Source organism: Pantherophis guttatus, chromosome 3, assembly GCF_059756535.1.
Source record: "Pantherophis guttatus breed Tessera chromosome 3, ASM5975653v1, whole genome shotgun sequence".
NCBI lineage: Eukaryota > Metazoa > Chordata > Lepidosauria > Squamata > Colubridae > Pantherophis > Pantherophis guttatus.
Window position 1 is genome coordinate 109982091 of NC_142065.1, and position 15067 is coordinate 109997157.

The 15067-nt window shown below is 38.9% G+C and overlaps 1 protein-coding gene across 3 annotated transcripts in view; it reads right to left on the bottom strand.

Annotated features, from left to right (window-relative positions):
• PBX1 (PBX homeobox 1) overlaps positions 1-13890 on the bottom strand; it is a 350318-nt gene extending 336428 nt beyond the window's left edge. For 2 of the 3 annotated variants that reach the window (XM_034409871.3, XM_034409870.3), the window contains exons 1-2: positions 12892-13871; positions 9600-9673 (exon numbers count right to left, since the gene is read on the bottom strand). In XM_034409871.3, the coding sequence (XP_034265762.1) occupies positions 9600-9673; positions 12892-13082 (265 nt within the window). In that variant the 5' untranslated portion in view covers positions 13083-13871. Of the gene's footprint in view, positions 1-9599; positions 9674-12891 lie in introns of all 3 variants that reach the window. The other variant, XM_034409873.3, reaches the window with a different exon arrangement.
• Positions 13891-15067: the final 1177 nt, after the last annotated feature.

Genomic DNA, 15067 nt, shown 5'->3' on the forward strand with positions numbered 1-15067 from the left:
GATTGTTTAACTTTTATTCATGGCTTGGAGGAGTTTTATTTTTTAAAAAAAACTGTCCAATCAATTTTGCGACCAATATGGGTGCTCTTTCTTTCCTCAAAATGGTGGGGATCAATGTCATTGCTTTTCAATAGTCATGGTTGGAGAAGACTCTTTGGCGTGCAAGCAAAAGGAAGGCTTGGGGCATTGGGGGAATGCAAGTTGTTCTCTATTGTTGGCATGCAAGGAGGCAAATGCTATGGCCAGGGCCGGATTTTCCTATAGGCTAACTAGGCTTCAGCCTAGGGCCTCAAGATCCAGAGGGGCCTACACAGTGTGGGATTCTGGGGGTTCTAGGTGGCTCGGCCGAACCCTTTGTTAAATTGCTGGCTCCCCCGCCCCTCCGCACCACTATTTATTGCCAATAAATAGTGGTGGGCGAGGGGCGGGGGAGCCAGCAATTTAACAAAGGGTTCGGTGTTGTTTTTTTTTGTAATTTTATTGGCCCCCGGAGCTTCAGCAGAGGCTAATTGGCCTCCCGGCTCTCAGCTGATTTGTCTCCGCTGTTTTGCTCAGGGCTCTTCTGCTTCCGTGCAAAGAAACGAAACTGAAACTGCTTTGCTGTTGCTGCAAGGTTGGAAAATTAGGCAGGCAGAATTCTTTTCTTTTTCCTCACCAAAAAAGGTACGTGCAAACAATGGGAATTTTAGGGAAAAAGAGAAGAGTTCAGGATTTTAAAACACAAAAGAAAAAAAAGCTGTATTTAACTAGGGAATTGTAATAATTGAGATACTATTAATTGTATATTTCTGAAAGCAGAAATGGTTAAGTTGTGGTTTGGAGGAATATATGGGGGAAATTATTTGGTTTATTATTATTGGTAAATATAATTAATGGATTTGTAAGAAATTGGATTGCATGGAAATAATTGGAATATTCATGTTCATATTGATTAATATACAAAAAAGGTAGTTATATAACTAATTGATTTATATTAAAATGTTGAATTTATATTAAACAACTAATATTACATAATTAACCAATGTGAGGATGGATATAAAAATAGATGACAATGGGAAGGGGTATAATATAGAATAGAAGGGAAAAATTGAATTTGATTAAGATTAGAGATGAGGATGAGGGTAATATTGGTTTTTTACAAAAATAGATGAGGAATAAATATGGCAAAAAGGAAATATAGAAATTGTAAATTTAATTGAAATGACTAAACACTGTTTAAATTTGTGAACCGGCCAAATACTCTGTTCAAAGAAAATACATTGTATGTTTGTATGTGTGTTTCTAATTATTGTTATTTATTCATATTTGTTCTCTTTTATTCTTTAAAGTTTAACAATTCATTCTTTATCTTAATATCTTTATATTTGTTTGGGGTTGGCTTTCTTCCCTTTCATCTTTTTTATTGTATAGCAATCTTTCTCCTCAAACCTACCACCTCTCTTTTCTTTCCTTCTTACTTTCTCTTCCTCCCCCTCTTCTTCTCCTCCCTACTTCCTCTTCCTTTCTCCTTCTCCTCCTCTCTTCCTCCCTCTCTCTCCTACTCTAATTTCCCTTCCCTTCCTTCATCCCTCTCTATTGCTGTATCCTTTTATGCATATGGACTACTCAGAGGGCTGAAAAAGTTATTTCTGACTGGTCCTTGCACTTTTGACCAGTCCTCGAACTTACGACTGTCCTCACATTTTACGTTTTTGCCCTATCTTGTCACCATGGTGAAGAAAAGCAGTTGTGAAATGAGTGACATGGTTGTTAAGAAAGCTGCACGGGCATAAATGTGAGGATGGTCATAAGTGTGAGGACCGGTCAAAAGTGCGAGGCCCAGTCAGAAATGACTTTTTTCAGCCCTCTGAAAAAAGTCTATGCACATAGCCACGCCCACCCGGTCACATGACGAGCTACCCACGCCTACACAGTCACGTGACCAGCTAGCCACGCCCGCCCAGTCACATGATTGCCAAGCCACACCCCCAACTAAGCCACGCCCACAGAACCTGTTGTTAAAAAATTGAATCCCACCACTGGTGAAAGGGCCTCATAAGTGGAATAGCCTAGGGCCTCTTTCAATCTAAATCCGGCCCTGGCTATGGCAATGCAGAGACAGAAGTTGTCAGGTTCCAACCAAGATATGGAATACATGTCTTAACATGTACAGATTGGGCTTGGTCTTTAGTTGTCCCATGCTGATTTATTGAAAAGACATTTTGAAATAATGGTGGGGGGGAGGGGAAGGATTGCTAACCTCTCTGAAGACAAGCTCAACATTCAAAAGAATCTTGATAGATCTGAACAGTGGGCTTTATTTATCAAAATGCAGTTCAGTAGTCGGAGTTTTGCACTTAGGAAAAATCAATGCACAACTACAAGTCTATAAGTAGTCTATTGCTCAGCAGTCCTGCTTATGAGAATGGACCACAGATTAAGCATAAGTCACTTGTGTGTTACAACTGCCAAAAGAACTAATGCAATCTAGCCAACACTAGACCCAACCTGGCCCCTAGCAAATGACAGCATATGAGTGAGTCAAGTCATTTCTGCCTTTCGGATGAAATTAAATAAAATCCATCTCTTCTACCAAATCCTATGTCACAGAGGGAACATTTGAAAGAGGAGAAATGAGCAGAAAGCATAAAGAAATACAGGTACCGGTAATTAGTAAACTGTTAGTGACCTTGGCTGATTCATAAAAGCTAAGCAGGGTGGGATTTTGTTTGTACTTGGATAGGAAGACACCAGGAAATCCCTAGGCTGTGGACTGGTCTAGGAAGTCACAAAGCATTCAGGAAAATGGAAAAATTGTGCCAATGAAATAATAGTCCAAGTAGTCAGCAGGAGTCAAACATGGTTCAAGTGAGACTTTATAATGACCTCTTTGACTCACAGAGGCCATGAATCAACATCACAGTATGTGTTTGTGTGTGTGATGGCAGTGCTATCTTAAAACCACCTTCCATTGATTGCAAATTCCCATTTCTGTCTACATAGCATCTATAAATTTAATAATCACTTAGCAGCTAGCATGAATTAAGGGAATGGCTCTACTACCACCAGTACCCATGCCCAGACAGAAAGGATGCCAGTCTTGTCTAAGGTATTGGGCGGGGGGGGGGAGATAGCTATTGTTCAAATGGAGGATTCATCACATTGAAATAGTTACTATACAGGAAAAGAGTCAGTCTCACACATTTCTTTTAAGGAATCAAGGAATGGGAAACGACAAGGTTTAGCCAAGGTAAAGATTCTGTATCTCTTGCTGTTCATTTCAAGTTTGCTCAGCATCACTATCAGATACATGTCTGTAAAAATGAGGGTAATTCTCTTCCAAAGTCTTCTCTTTGGCATTTCAGAGTCAATGGCTAAAGCAGAATTGTTGAATGTTTCTGAACAAAAAACAAGCATATGAGGTGGCGCAGTGGTTAGAGTGCAGCACTGCAGGCTACTTCAACTGACTGCTAGCTGCAGTTCGACACTTCAAAAAAGAGCCTTGGTAGTACAGTGGTTTAAAGCACCCTGTTATTAACACAGCTGCCTGCAATTACTGCAGGTTCGAATCTTACCAGGCTCAAGGTTGACTCAGCCTTCCATCCTTTCTAAGGTAGGTTAAATAAGGACCCAGTTTGTGGGGGCAATAAGCTGACTTTGTATAAAAATATACAAAAGTATGAAGGCTATTGCTTAGCGCATTGTAAGCCGCCCTGAGTCTCCGGAGAAGGGCGGCATATAAATCAAATTAAAAAAAAAAAATCTCACCAGTTCAAGGTTCACTCAGCCTTCCATCCTTCCAAGGTTGGTATAAGGGGGACCCAAATTGTTGTGGGCAATATGCTGACTCTGTAAACCGCTTAGAGAGGGCTGTAAAGCACTATGAAGCGGTACATAAGTTTAAGTGCTACTGCTATTGCTATATGATAGTTTCAATCACCTTGCCTGTGATTGCAGGCAAAGTGTTAGGCTTGCCTGCCTATTCTTTCTTCCATCTCAAGTTCAGCTCCAAATAAAGTAAGTAGATTTACTTCTTCCAAGGAGAAAAGGAGAAGGGATCCTGATCTGAGGAAATCATTGGTATGTTCTAATTTCCTCAGATCAGTGTTTCTCTGCCTTTTCTCCTTGGGAAAAGTAAATCTACTTACATTTTTTTGCCACCGATTCAAACAAAACAAAAAAGGAAGAAAGGTTGCAGTTTATGGTCAAGGCAGGCCCAAAACATTTTACTGCCCCAGTATCAATAACAGTTAAGCTATTTTATTAGCACCTCACTCTAAAGTAAACAAATGAATAAAAAAACAAAAAACAAATAATGTACTGCATAACACCAAATATCTGCCTGCTCTGAGTATCGGTATCTATGCTAGAGATGTCTTTGTAACAGGAAGATGTAGGTAATGCTAAAGTTTTCTCTCAATGAATAATAAGTCAAGGAACACTTTCTCAACTAACTTAAGCTATTTCAAAGCTACATTTTCATAATACAAATTTAAATCTCAGTCATACTACCTGAGTGCATATGAATATTATTCTAGACTAGAGATTATGTGGAAGCTTAATTGTCAATTTGATCATTAGTGACTGCTGTTGTCATTCACTAACACAGATTAAAACTTTAGTTTACTGCTTTTCCCGTTTAAAAACACACCCCACAAAAAAGCAGTTTCTAGTTCAGTCAATTTTCCAGTAACAACTCTTTTTACATCACCTTTCATCCATTCAGATTCCAACATAATGTAGAATATACATAATAAATTACTAAAAACTAACATAATTCAATAAAACACTTGGCAATCTAATAACATCTAGAAAGACAAGGGAATGAAATCAATTAAAATGTCTGTACAAATAGATACAATTTAAAATAGCATCTAAAATATTGCAATGTAGACAGGCTTTCTTCTTCTGAAACCATTGTTGAAAAAACCTACTTTTGAAGAATGCTGGAAAATCCAGTTGGAGCGAAACTGACTCTAAATTTAAATCCTGGGTATCAATTGATTATTTTTATTTTCCAACTTAAGATGTTGGTTTTAACCTTTAAAACTTAAATCCCAACTATCTATGGGACCACTTCACTCCTTATGAATCAATCGTTATTAGACTCTGTATGGCAAGCTACTGTTATTTCCAGCACTGGAATTATGGCTTAATGTATATTTCACACTTTGTGAAATATTTGTTTCATATTTTTAAAAAATGTTTGTAATTCTTGCAGGATGATTTTTTTTTTAATGTACATTTAAGGCAACTTGAGGAACACACTCATGGGAACATTCATACTTAATTGTTTTTGGAATACAAAATGAAATATTCAAAAACATTCACAGGAAAGAATGAAACATACCATGCAATAAATCTAACAATCCACCACCAGCCTATTTTCTCTCTATGGTAGTCCTCAATTTACGACCAATGAATCCAAAATTTCTGTTGCTAAACAAGACAATTGTGAGTAGTACCCCATTTTACGACCCTTTTTGCCACAGTTGTTAAATGAATCACTGTAGTTAAATGAATCATGCAGTTATTAAGCGAATGTGGCTTCCCCCATTGTCGAAAGCCAGCTGGGAAGGTTACAAATGGTGATCACATGACCCTGGGGCAGTGCAACCCTCATAAATACATGCCATTTGCCAAGTGTCTGAATTTTGATCATGTGACCATGGGGAGGCTGCAACAGTTGTAAGTGAAAACTGGTCAAAAGTCACTTTTTTCAATGCTGTTGTAACTTCAAGCCAGTGGTGGAATTCAAATTTTTTTACTACTGGTTCTGTGGGCATGGCTTGGTGGGTGTGGTGTTGTTTGGTGGGCATGGCAGGGGAAGGATAATGCAAAATCTCCATTCCCACCCCACTCCAGGGGAAGGATATTGCAAAATCTCCATTCCCACCCCACTTTGGGGCCAGCCAGAGGTGGTATTTGCCAGTTCTCCGAACTACTCAAAATTTCTGTTACCGGTTCTCCAGAACCTGCTGAATTTCACCCTATTCAAGCTGTCACTAAACAAATGGTTGTAAGTCAAGGACTACCTGCATTCCAAAGGAAAGGCCGTTGCTGAAAGAATGATGCCTTTTAATCCCCAATATTTCCCATTTGGGGGACATCAAACTCTCCTTTTCAGGCCTTCTGATCCTGCAAACAAGAACATCCGCAGCTTTCTTCTTCTTACATACCAGTGGTGGGTTGCCCTGGTTCACACCGGTTCTATAGAACCAGTAGTAAAACCGGCGGGAGGCTCCGCCCACCAACCTCTACATCATCAGAATTCTTCTGCGCATGCGCAGAAGAGCATGCGTGCAAGCGCGCAAAGCGAACACACACGAGCGGCCTTGTTGCGAACCAGTAGTAAAGGTAAGTAGAACCCACCCGTTACATACTGTACAGTACAATTTATCATGCTTTCCATAACAACTGCTGTGTTAAAATTCAAGTAATTGTGAAATCTATTACATTTATCTCATTCAATAGTAAAATATGAACCAATCAATTAATCATAACTTTCTCTCTGCCCATGAAGTGCATGCTGAATCTAGACAAATAATATAGAGATGCAATATAATTCCCTTCGTGATACATCAATATTAAATCTTGTCTTTTATCATTTTTGAAAAAAAACAAACGTTAAGATTTCATACAACTCACGGCATTATACATCAATGATTCATGACAACCAAGCTTATATAAAAAGTATCCATAACTCCTTTAAAATAAATTGAAATGACAGCAGGTAAGGGAAAATTTTGGCCAGTAAAGACAATCTGCTCTCTAAAAACTTTATAGACACTTTGAGTTTATTCTAGCAATGTTAACACCATGAAATATTAGTTGCACTGTCACAAGGAATGGTGGTATAATTTTCGGCATACTCTAGAGTCGTCTAAAAATAGTAATAGAGTGAATACCAATTCAGTATATTGGAATTCCAGGACTGAAAAGAGATACAGAAAAAAATACTAGCTGAAAACCATATTAACAAAGTGATATTTTCATCTGTTGTGATGAAAATAATATTTTATGTGCTGGTTGCAGTATTCCTCAGTATTGGCCTGTGTATTTATTCCTATTCTATCTAAAAAAAAATCAAATCTATTTCTTACACTCCCTGGGCAATTTAAATTGAATATCATAAATCTTAGCCAGAAATATTCTAATAGCACAGATATATTACATGAAGGAAAATAAAATGGTGTGCTAAAAATAAATTTGCTAAAACTAAACCGGTTGGAAATGGCCAGGTGCTTATCACCTAATTTTTGCTCATAGTCAGAATCCTGAAAGAAGATATGTTTTCAATCTGTAACCGGGTAGAAAGCATATGTAAATAAAGTATCTGCCTGAAATATTCCTGGGACCTGTACTGCACCCCACAATTCCAGTTCTCCAGACCAATCAAAGTGCTCAAAAATATAGTCAATCCTACCTTAGAGTTCGCCGTTTTGAAAATTACGATTATGTCTGCATGTTAGCATGCATATTGGTTGCAAAGGCAAGGGCAGAAGACAACAAAGTACACGAACAGGAGCAGTAAGATAAAAATATGCATATATAAATAGGAGTTTGCTTTTGTTATGTGCAGTCCCTCAGATTATCCCGTGGCACACGGGTGGGCAATTCACAAACTTCCCATTAACATTTTTGTAGAGACAGGATTTTAATAATTGTTTATTACAATTCCCTCTCCCAAATTTCCTGTCTCCACATTTCAACAAGTAATACTTACTGAATGATAAAATAAGCAGAAAAGTGTCACAAACTAACTGATTTTTTTTAAAAAAGCTACCAAACTCTATATTTGTTTGCAGAATCAAATGGTTCCACCTTTTGTCAGGTCATATAGAAGTTACAATATGCAGATAACATGCATAACTAGTTACATTGCTCTTGGCAATAAGAGTTTCAGACTGATCCCTCAGTTCTCAATATTCTCTTAGTGGCTAATAATGCAATGGAATGAACCAGTCTTAAGATAATGTAAGTTTTCTCATCTCACCCCAACCATTAAACTTCAGAGAGAAGAGGAAGAAATTTAAAGAAGTTGCATTCTCACCAACCATCTGCTACAACTTTGAACCATGCCAATTTCCATTTAGGACACAAATCAATTAAAGACTGTGACAAAGAAGAGAAAAAAAAAAAAAGAGTCCCGGAAAATGAATTATACTGCAGCTTAAAACCACAAACCCAGATTAGATTTGTTCAGAAAAGATAGGAAAGACTAATAGTAAAAGAAAATGTAATCTGGTAAGGGTCAGCTGTTGTTCTTCCTAGACTTACATATTTATTCAAGATGCATTACATCCCATTAAGAGAGACTGTAGGGACCCCTTTACATTATATTATAGGAGACACATAATGAATGGCTCCTCAAGAAGGTCAACCTTCAGCTCTGCAACCTTAAGGGCTTCAGAAGCTTGAATGCCAATGTTAGGTGCTTTGTCTAGGTTACTAGCTGCACAAATAAGATTTAACAAAGGATCTCCTTAGTCATCGTATACAGATTGCTGGAGTCAAATAATCCTATTTCATTCAGCTTTTCTCAGGATGCAGAATACACACACAGAATTTCAGAGGCACAGGAATTCAGTTTTCTAAAATGCACTATTTTCTTTTATGCATCACTTTTCAATGTATATCAAGTGAGTTTACAATCATATTTGTTGTCACTTTCATTCATGTCAAACCTTTTCCTTATTTGATTGAGATCTGAGTTACTGACTGTTACATTCTCGTTGAAAAATGAGAAGAAAAAGGGAAAGAACAGGAGACAACACTCCACAACTGAGCATCTGACCCAAGAGCTGAAACTCAGCAACAGTTCACACTCTTGCTTTTTCGTCTGAGCTAAGGCAGAAGACAAATCTCTCTTTTCCATGAAGAAAAACATTTGGAAGTTGAAATAAATAAGTACCGGATGTCACTGAACATTGTTCACTGAGCATCTGCTGTTTAAGATCACCCTTGATTGATGACAGCTATTTTTAATTGTTGCTTTTAAAATTTAAATGCCCCCCTGAGACATGTTATAAGTGTATTAGCGCATGGCAGGAGGCCTGCGAGGTGGGAAACACAGAACGGGTATTTTCATGTCATTAACACTTGAATCCAAGAAATACAATGTAAAATAAAATAACCCTGAGAAACAATAGTCAAAAAGGCTAATCCCCAATAGATAATTTGTATGTTTGCCTTGACAAAGGTTTTTTCTGGTCTTGGTATATGCCAAAATGAAACATTTGTAATTATTCATGCATTTTTCAATGACTTTATAAAGCATTATAAAAGAAGAAAAATATTTCTGTTTAAGTAGATTATAAATTACAATCATGTAGCCACTTCTGGACTCTTTTAAATTAATGTAAATTGTAGAAAAGGTGTTAAGATAAAAATGACATGAAAAATATTCCCTTGTTTTTCCTCGTATACATAGGTACAATATCACATAAATCACATTCTATTTGCACCATTTAAAATATGCTTACTTTAACAATTGCAATAGCAAAGGTGAAAATCTGTTCCTTTTCATCGAGATATATTTTTGGAATGAAATAGGTTTGCAGAGATATGCTTTAAAAGGAGGGTAAAAGATGCAAGAACATAATTAAATTTTTCCTTACCTGTTTTTTCTTTAATTTCACACAAGACATTAAAAAGTGCAGGTTTCATTCTGTGACAGTTTAGAGCATGTTTTCTGCAAGGAAATCAGAAGGGTTAGGTTTGAAGTGAGCCACAGAATTGTGAATATCTTTAAAAATAGATTACAGGGGATTCCTTATGCAAAAAAGTATTAAAGGTTATAGCTCAGTGAAAATTGTGCCCAAGTGAAAAAAGCCATTCAATTTTGTATTGAATAGGATATCAATTTTGGGATTGTAAATGCTACCAAATAGGGAACTATTTGACACCACTATTCCAGCAGCATCCATAAACTATACTTGCTGGCCAGGCTATTAACTGATCAATGCCAGGAGCATGTAGAAGCCTTTCCAGTGTTTAATGATGATCTTATTCAGCCACGTAGGGAACTTTTGTATTTTCTTCTCCACCCCCCACCCCCCCATTCATCCATGTCTTACAATTCTTTGTGTTGAAGCAGCTCTACTGGAAAGGTTTAAAAGCCCTTTAAGGAAACCTGAAGTACAGAATAGCTATTTTTAAGTAAAATAGTCTCAGAATGCAGAGCTATACTGCCAGAGAGAGAGAAAAAAAATCTAATAAGGCCTCACCACTACCATTATGTTGCTATTCTAGTATGCAAAAAGAGAGGATTTATATGGGTCATTTCCTGCCCCACTTCCTTGTGCCAAAATTGGCCAGTTGTTTGTTTATTAGGTTGATTAGTTTCATGTCCCAGCAAATGCCCATCGAAAGAAAGAAACAATCTAACATTGCTGTAACAATTACTATTTCTTTGACAAGTAATCTCTTCTGAAGATATGCTGCTATAATATGCAAGAGGTCTAATATCATTGGGCATCAAAGAATGGGTTTGAGAATCAAAATTACATGTCATCAGAACATGAACATTTTGGTGCCTCGGGCAGAAAAATTGAAGAACCTTCTCATTCCACTGATTAACATGGAATGCAATCCATTAGGCTGCACTCTTTTGCCAGCAGCCCATCATTTCTATGTGCAAGAGAATACCCCACTGGTATGTACATAATGTGTTGGAACTACTTTCTTTCCATTCCTAACAGTACCCAAAATCCATGGCTCTGTGACTTGCAACTGGCACACTAGCACACAGTATATTTTGATTTCACAAATATCAGAACTATTAAAAAAAATAGTGCAAGTAAGTTTGCTAGCACATACTTTAAAAATATCTTTGATATTTCCAATCAGTGGGTTACACAAAGCAGAAAAATAATGAAATACACATTTCCTTTTAAAAACCTGGTCTGCTTTTTAAAAGTCTGTAAGCAGAGCTGCAGGTACTCTTTACAGGTATGTAAAGAGTAACAAGCGACAAAAAGCATTATTATGTTTGGTATTGATTTCCAATTAGATTAGCACATTTAATAGTATCTATACACACTAAGTATTTAAACCAAACATCAACTCTTGCAACTTTTAGAAACATCTTTCCTCTGCTTTGTCTTATAGCAATATTGGGAAGCATCATTCAGCAGAAGCTATTGTTCATCAGTCCAAGGGTTCTAACAAAACAAGGATATGAACCCTGCACTTCTTGGCCCGGTGATGCTTTAAAGCTATGCTATACGCCTTATAGTAACAAGTTCAGTAACAAGAGCTACTGAAATCTATGGAACTTACTTGTAATCGTTTAAAGAATTTCACCGTTAGCTGGTGCTATATATCAATTCCATCTCAGTGAATATTAGGTGTAACAAACCATGTTAAGATATGCAATTTACCATTGACACATAAAGTCTAACAGTCTATCCCAAGTGATTGTGAAAAGGATTAGACAAGGAGTGCAAATAAAATGCTAACAGCTTTTCCTAGGGTAAAATTATTCTATTAACTATTGTCCTTTATTTTCCAATTTTATTCCTCTCTTATTTTCCAATTCTATGTTGTGGATATCGATTTTTTTTTCATTTTAATTTTAGATAAAGATTTGCAGAAATGTTCTAGGAGAGTGCATACATATAGTTATATATACTGATGTAAGTGTGTTTAAGAAGCTCTAATTTTAAAACACACAGAGGCACTAAAAGTGTAACACTATAGTACTGACATTGAACTTTTACAAAATAATTATAAGGGATTTTTTTTTTAAAAAAAAAGCATGCTTCTCTTCCCCAAAATTCAGTTTGAAGAGAAACAAACTAACATGGTGACTTGTGAAAACAATTGCAATGCTAAAGATAGAAGTATTGTACAAACTGGCAAATGCTTCAATGTGCACATACAGGCACATGCAACTTGCTTTAGATTATGACCTGCTGTTTCATATAAATTCGTGTGGTTTCATATGTGGAAGTACATCCCGGAATGGATATGTAGTTGGAAAAGTAGTGACATTTACAGGCTGCATTCTACTATCTTCTAGGCTTCTTAAGAGACTCATCTCCTTATGGTAGAAATATATATTTATCCTTTCGAATATCACACATAGAAAAAAACTGAGTTACCAATGCAACATCAATACTTGCTATCACAAGAGGAGAGGGAATTATTCTGCTTGTACAAAGGGGCCACCAAAGGGAACAAGCATTAAATGATATTAAGCTCACAGATTTTCAATGGGATTAAGTATGATTTAAGTTTTTTTGGACTGTACCTAAAGAGCTATAGGGAAGAGCTTTCAACCATAGCCTTCAAAAGGTTTTGCTTTTTTGCTCTTTCAAAAACAAAACAAAACAGCCTTTTTTATAGCCAGTCTATTTGCATTTTTCCTTTAAACAGTAAAAATCACTCAAAATATTTTTGGAATAATGGCTGATAAGATAATCTATTTGCCTCCTCTGTTAGATAGCAGATGCAGTCTGATATTTACACCCAAAGTTCAATCTCTCAAATATTACAGCTAAGAAAATGACATGATTTAACTTCTTTTTCGGATCAAATACAAATTAAATTGGCTATTTGAGACTTTCAGTTCATGAACTACTACAAACAAAAGCACATGGGAAGCTGCAGCTCCCAACTCAAACAAACCATCCAGTCAAGTTAGCTGTTTAGCCTTGTTTAACTTAACTAAAGTCAGTCACAAGAATAACATCCATTCCTTGGAACCTCTTTTTCTCTGAAGACCTAGTAAAAACGTAATTTTAGGCTATTAGGGTCGTCCAATGAAAATCTGATATTTCTTCGGGATTACTTTGTTTCCCGAAGGCTAAGGAGAGCACAGAAAGCCCAAGTATTTGTCTGGATCAGATCCTCGTGTTAAATACGTGTAAGTATCATCTTCGTCGTCGTCATCACACAAGGACTCACCTGGCCTGCGCTTCATCCAAACTCTGGTCGGTGATGGTCATGATTTGCTGTAAAATGTCCCCAATGTCTTGTTTTCGTCCCCCCTCGGTTTCAGTGCCGGCAGCTCCGTCCGGCATATGTTGGGACAGGCCCGGATGGCCAGCCATCCCCACTCCGGCGTGGGAATGCATCAACCTGGGCTGATCATCCATCCCCAAGGCTAGGCGCAGACGGGGCCCCTTCTTTTCCCCCCTTCTCGAGCTTTTTCGGGAGCGCGCTTCTTGGAAGAGAGGAATCAACTGCTGGACTCGCCTTCCTTCCTTCCTTCCTTGCCTTTCTTCTTTGGGTTTTCAAAAAAGAATAATATTATCCCTTAACGAACCTCAAACCTCCCGAGAGAGAGAGAGGAAAGGAGGGTAGGAAGCAACACTCTCGGAATTCTTGTGAGGAGGCTGTCGGGTCCAGCAGGAAAGGAAGCGGCACTGGAGCAGGATCAAGATGAGAAGCCGGATCGGGCTCGCTTTTTGCTGTTCCTTTTTCTCCCCGTCCCAGCCAGGTTCTCGCTTTTCGCTATTGAGGTGGCCGACAGAGCAGCGCTGGAGGCGGTCGGTGGTCGGCAAGCTACTGCTTAATCTGGCAAAAACCCGCCTCGATCTGAAAGGCGAAGGAAAGAGCCGAGCAAACTTTCCCTGCCCGCCCGCCCCGCTCGGGAGCCAGATGCTCTCCCCGAAAGGAGCTTCGCGCTGCGCAGAGCTGACGGCGAAAGGCACAACCCGACGCCTCGGCCAAGGCAGGGAGCCTCCCCCTCAGTTCGGCGTCTCGGCGAACTCCGGAGAGCCCTTTTCCAGCCTCCTGCTTTGTTTCAGGCTCAAGCTCAGGACTCCTGAAACTGACACAGAAAAGGCACAGCCAGGAAGGAAGGAAGGAAGAAGGGAGGGAGGGAGAGGAGGAGAGCAGATGGGTGGTGCTGATGAGAGAGCCGAGAGGGCGCCTCGCCCTCCTGATTGGCCGCCGCTCGCCGCCGATAACTCCTCCCCGCTTTCGCCATCACCGATCCCCCTCCCCCCGCGGGCGGCTGCCTGTCAGTCACCGGGTTCAGAGGTGCGCGGTGCTGGAGGCTCCAGGCCTTAAAGAGGCAAGCTGGAGTTAGAAGGGAAAAGGAGCTCCTGCCTCCGTCTTAGTGGAGTAAGCAGCTGCCGGTTGGTGGTAGTGCGTACAGAAGAGGCCGTCTTCAATCAAACGGTTGTTTTTCACTCGAACTCGGGAGTCTGATATAAAAGAAATGCAACTGACTCATATTGAGCCTGGTAGTTTCTGTTGTAAGTAGCAGACTTGAATACAGCCCGCAGATCCTGCGTACAATAATAAACTTCTAGTTAGTCATCACTATTATTTTGGCTGGGACAATCATTTGTTGTTTCTTTTTGTTAAAATAAAACGAAATTAAACTGGGAGTCACCCAGCCTTCCCGATCTGCTGCAGATCAGCCAGAGATCCAGGGTAGATCAGATTTAATTCCTGCCCATCCTTCCAATAATATAGGAAGCCCAACTAATTCAGGGGGAACTAAAACATCCTAGCCGGGTCACCCAATTCTGTCTGCACACATTTAATTATGAGAGGCATGATATTAATGAGAAATAATACAAAAGGCATTTGGAGATTAGAAGAGATGATAAAAGATAACCAGTCTGGGTAGTGTAGCACTTAAAGTGGCACTAGAGAATAGTGCTCAGCTAACTCGGTTACTCAATAATGTTTCTGTACACAGTCAACTTTCAGAGATTCTCAAGCTTTGTATTTTATTTTATTTTTTGCTCCTGGTTCCCTACTGAGCTTCTGTAGCTTTGGGACCCTGCCCCACCCCATCTGCCCACCCCAATAGTTGCTGTCAGCTGGGGAAAGGATACAGTATAGTATAGTTTATTAAATAGCCCGAAGGCCTTTTCAAACAAAACAGAAGAGAAAAAGGGAAAAAGATAAAACAGTTACAAAAATAGCAATCTAAAAATATATGATAGATGACATTAAGGAAAGGATACTTCCTGGGGTACCCTTGACTTCTGTTGATTGCCTGAACCCCTGCAGTTCTCTTGGCAAGATTTCATATGTGGCTTGCCATTGCCTGCTTCCTAGGACTGAGTAAGAGTGTCTGGCCCTGGGTAACTCAGCTGGCTTCATGCCCAGGGCAGGAGTT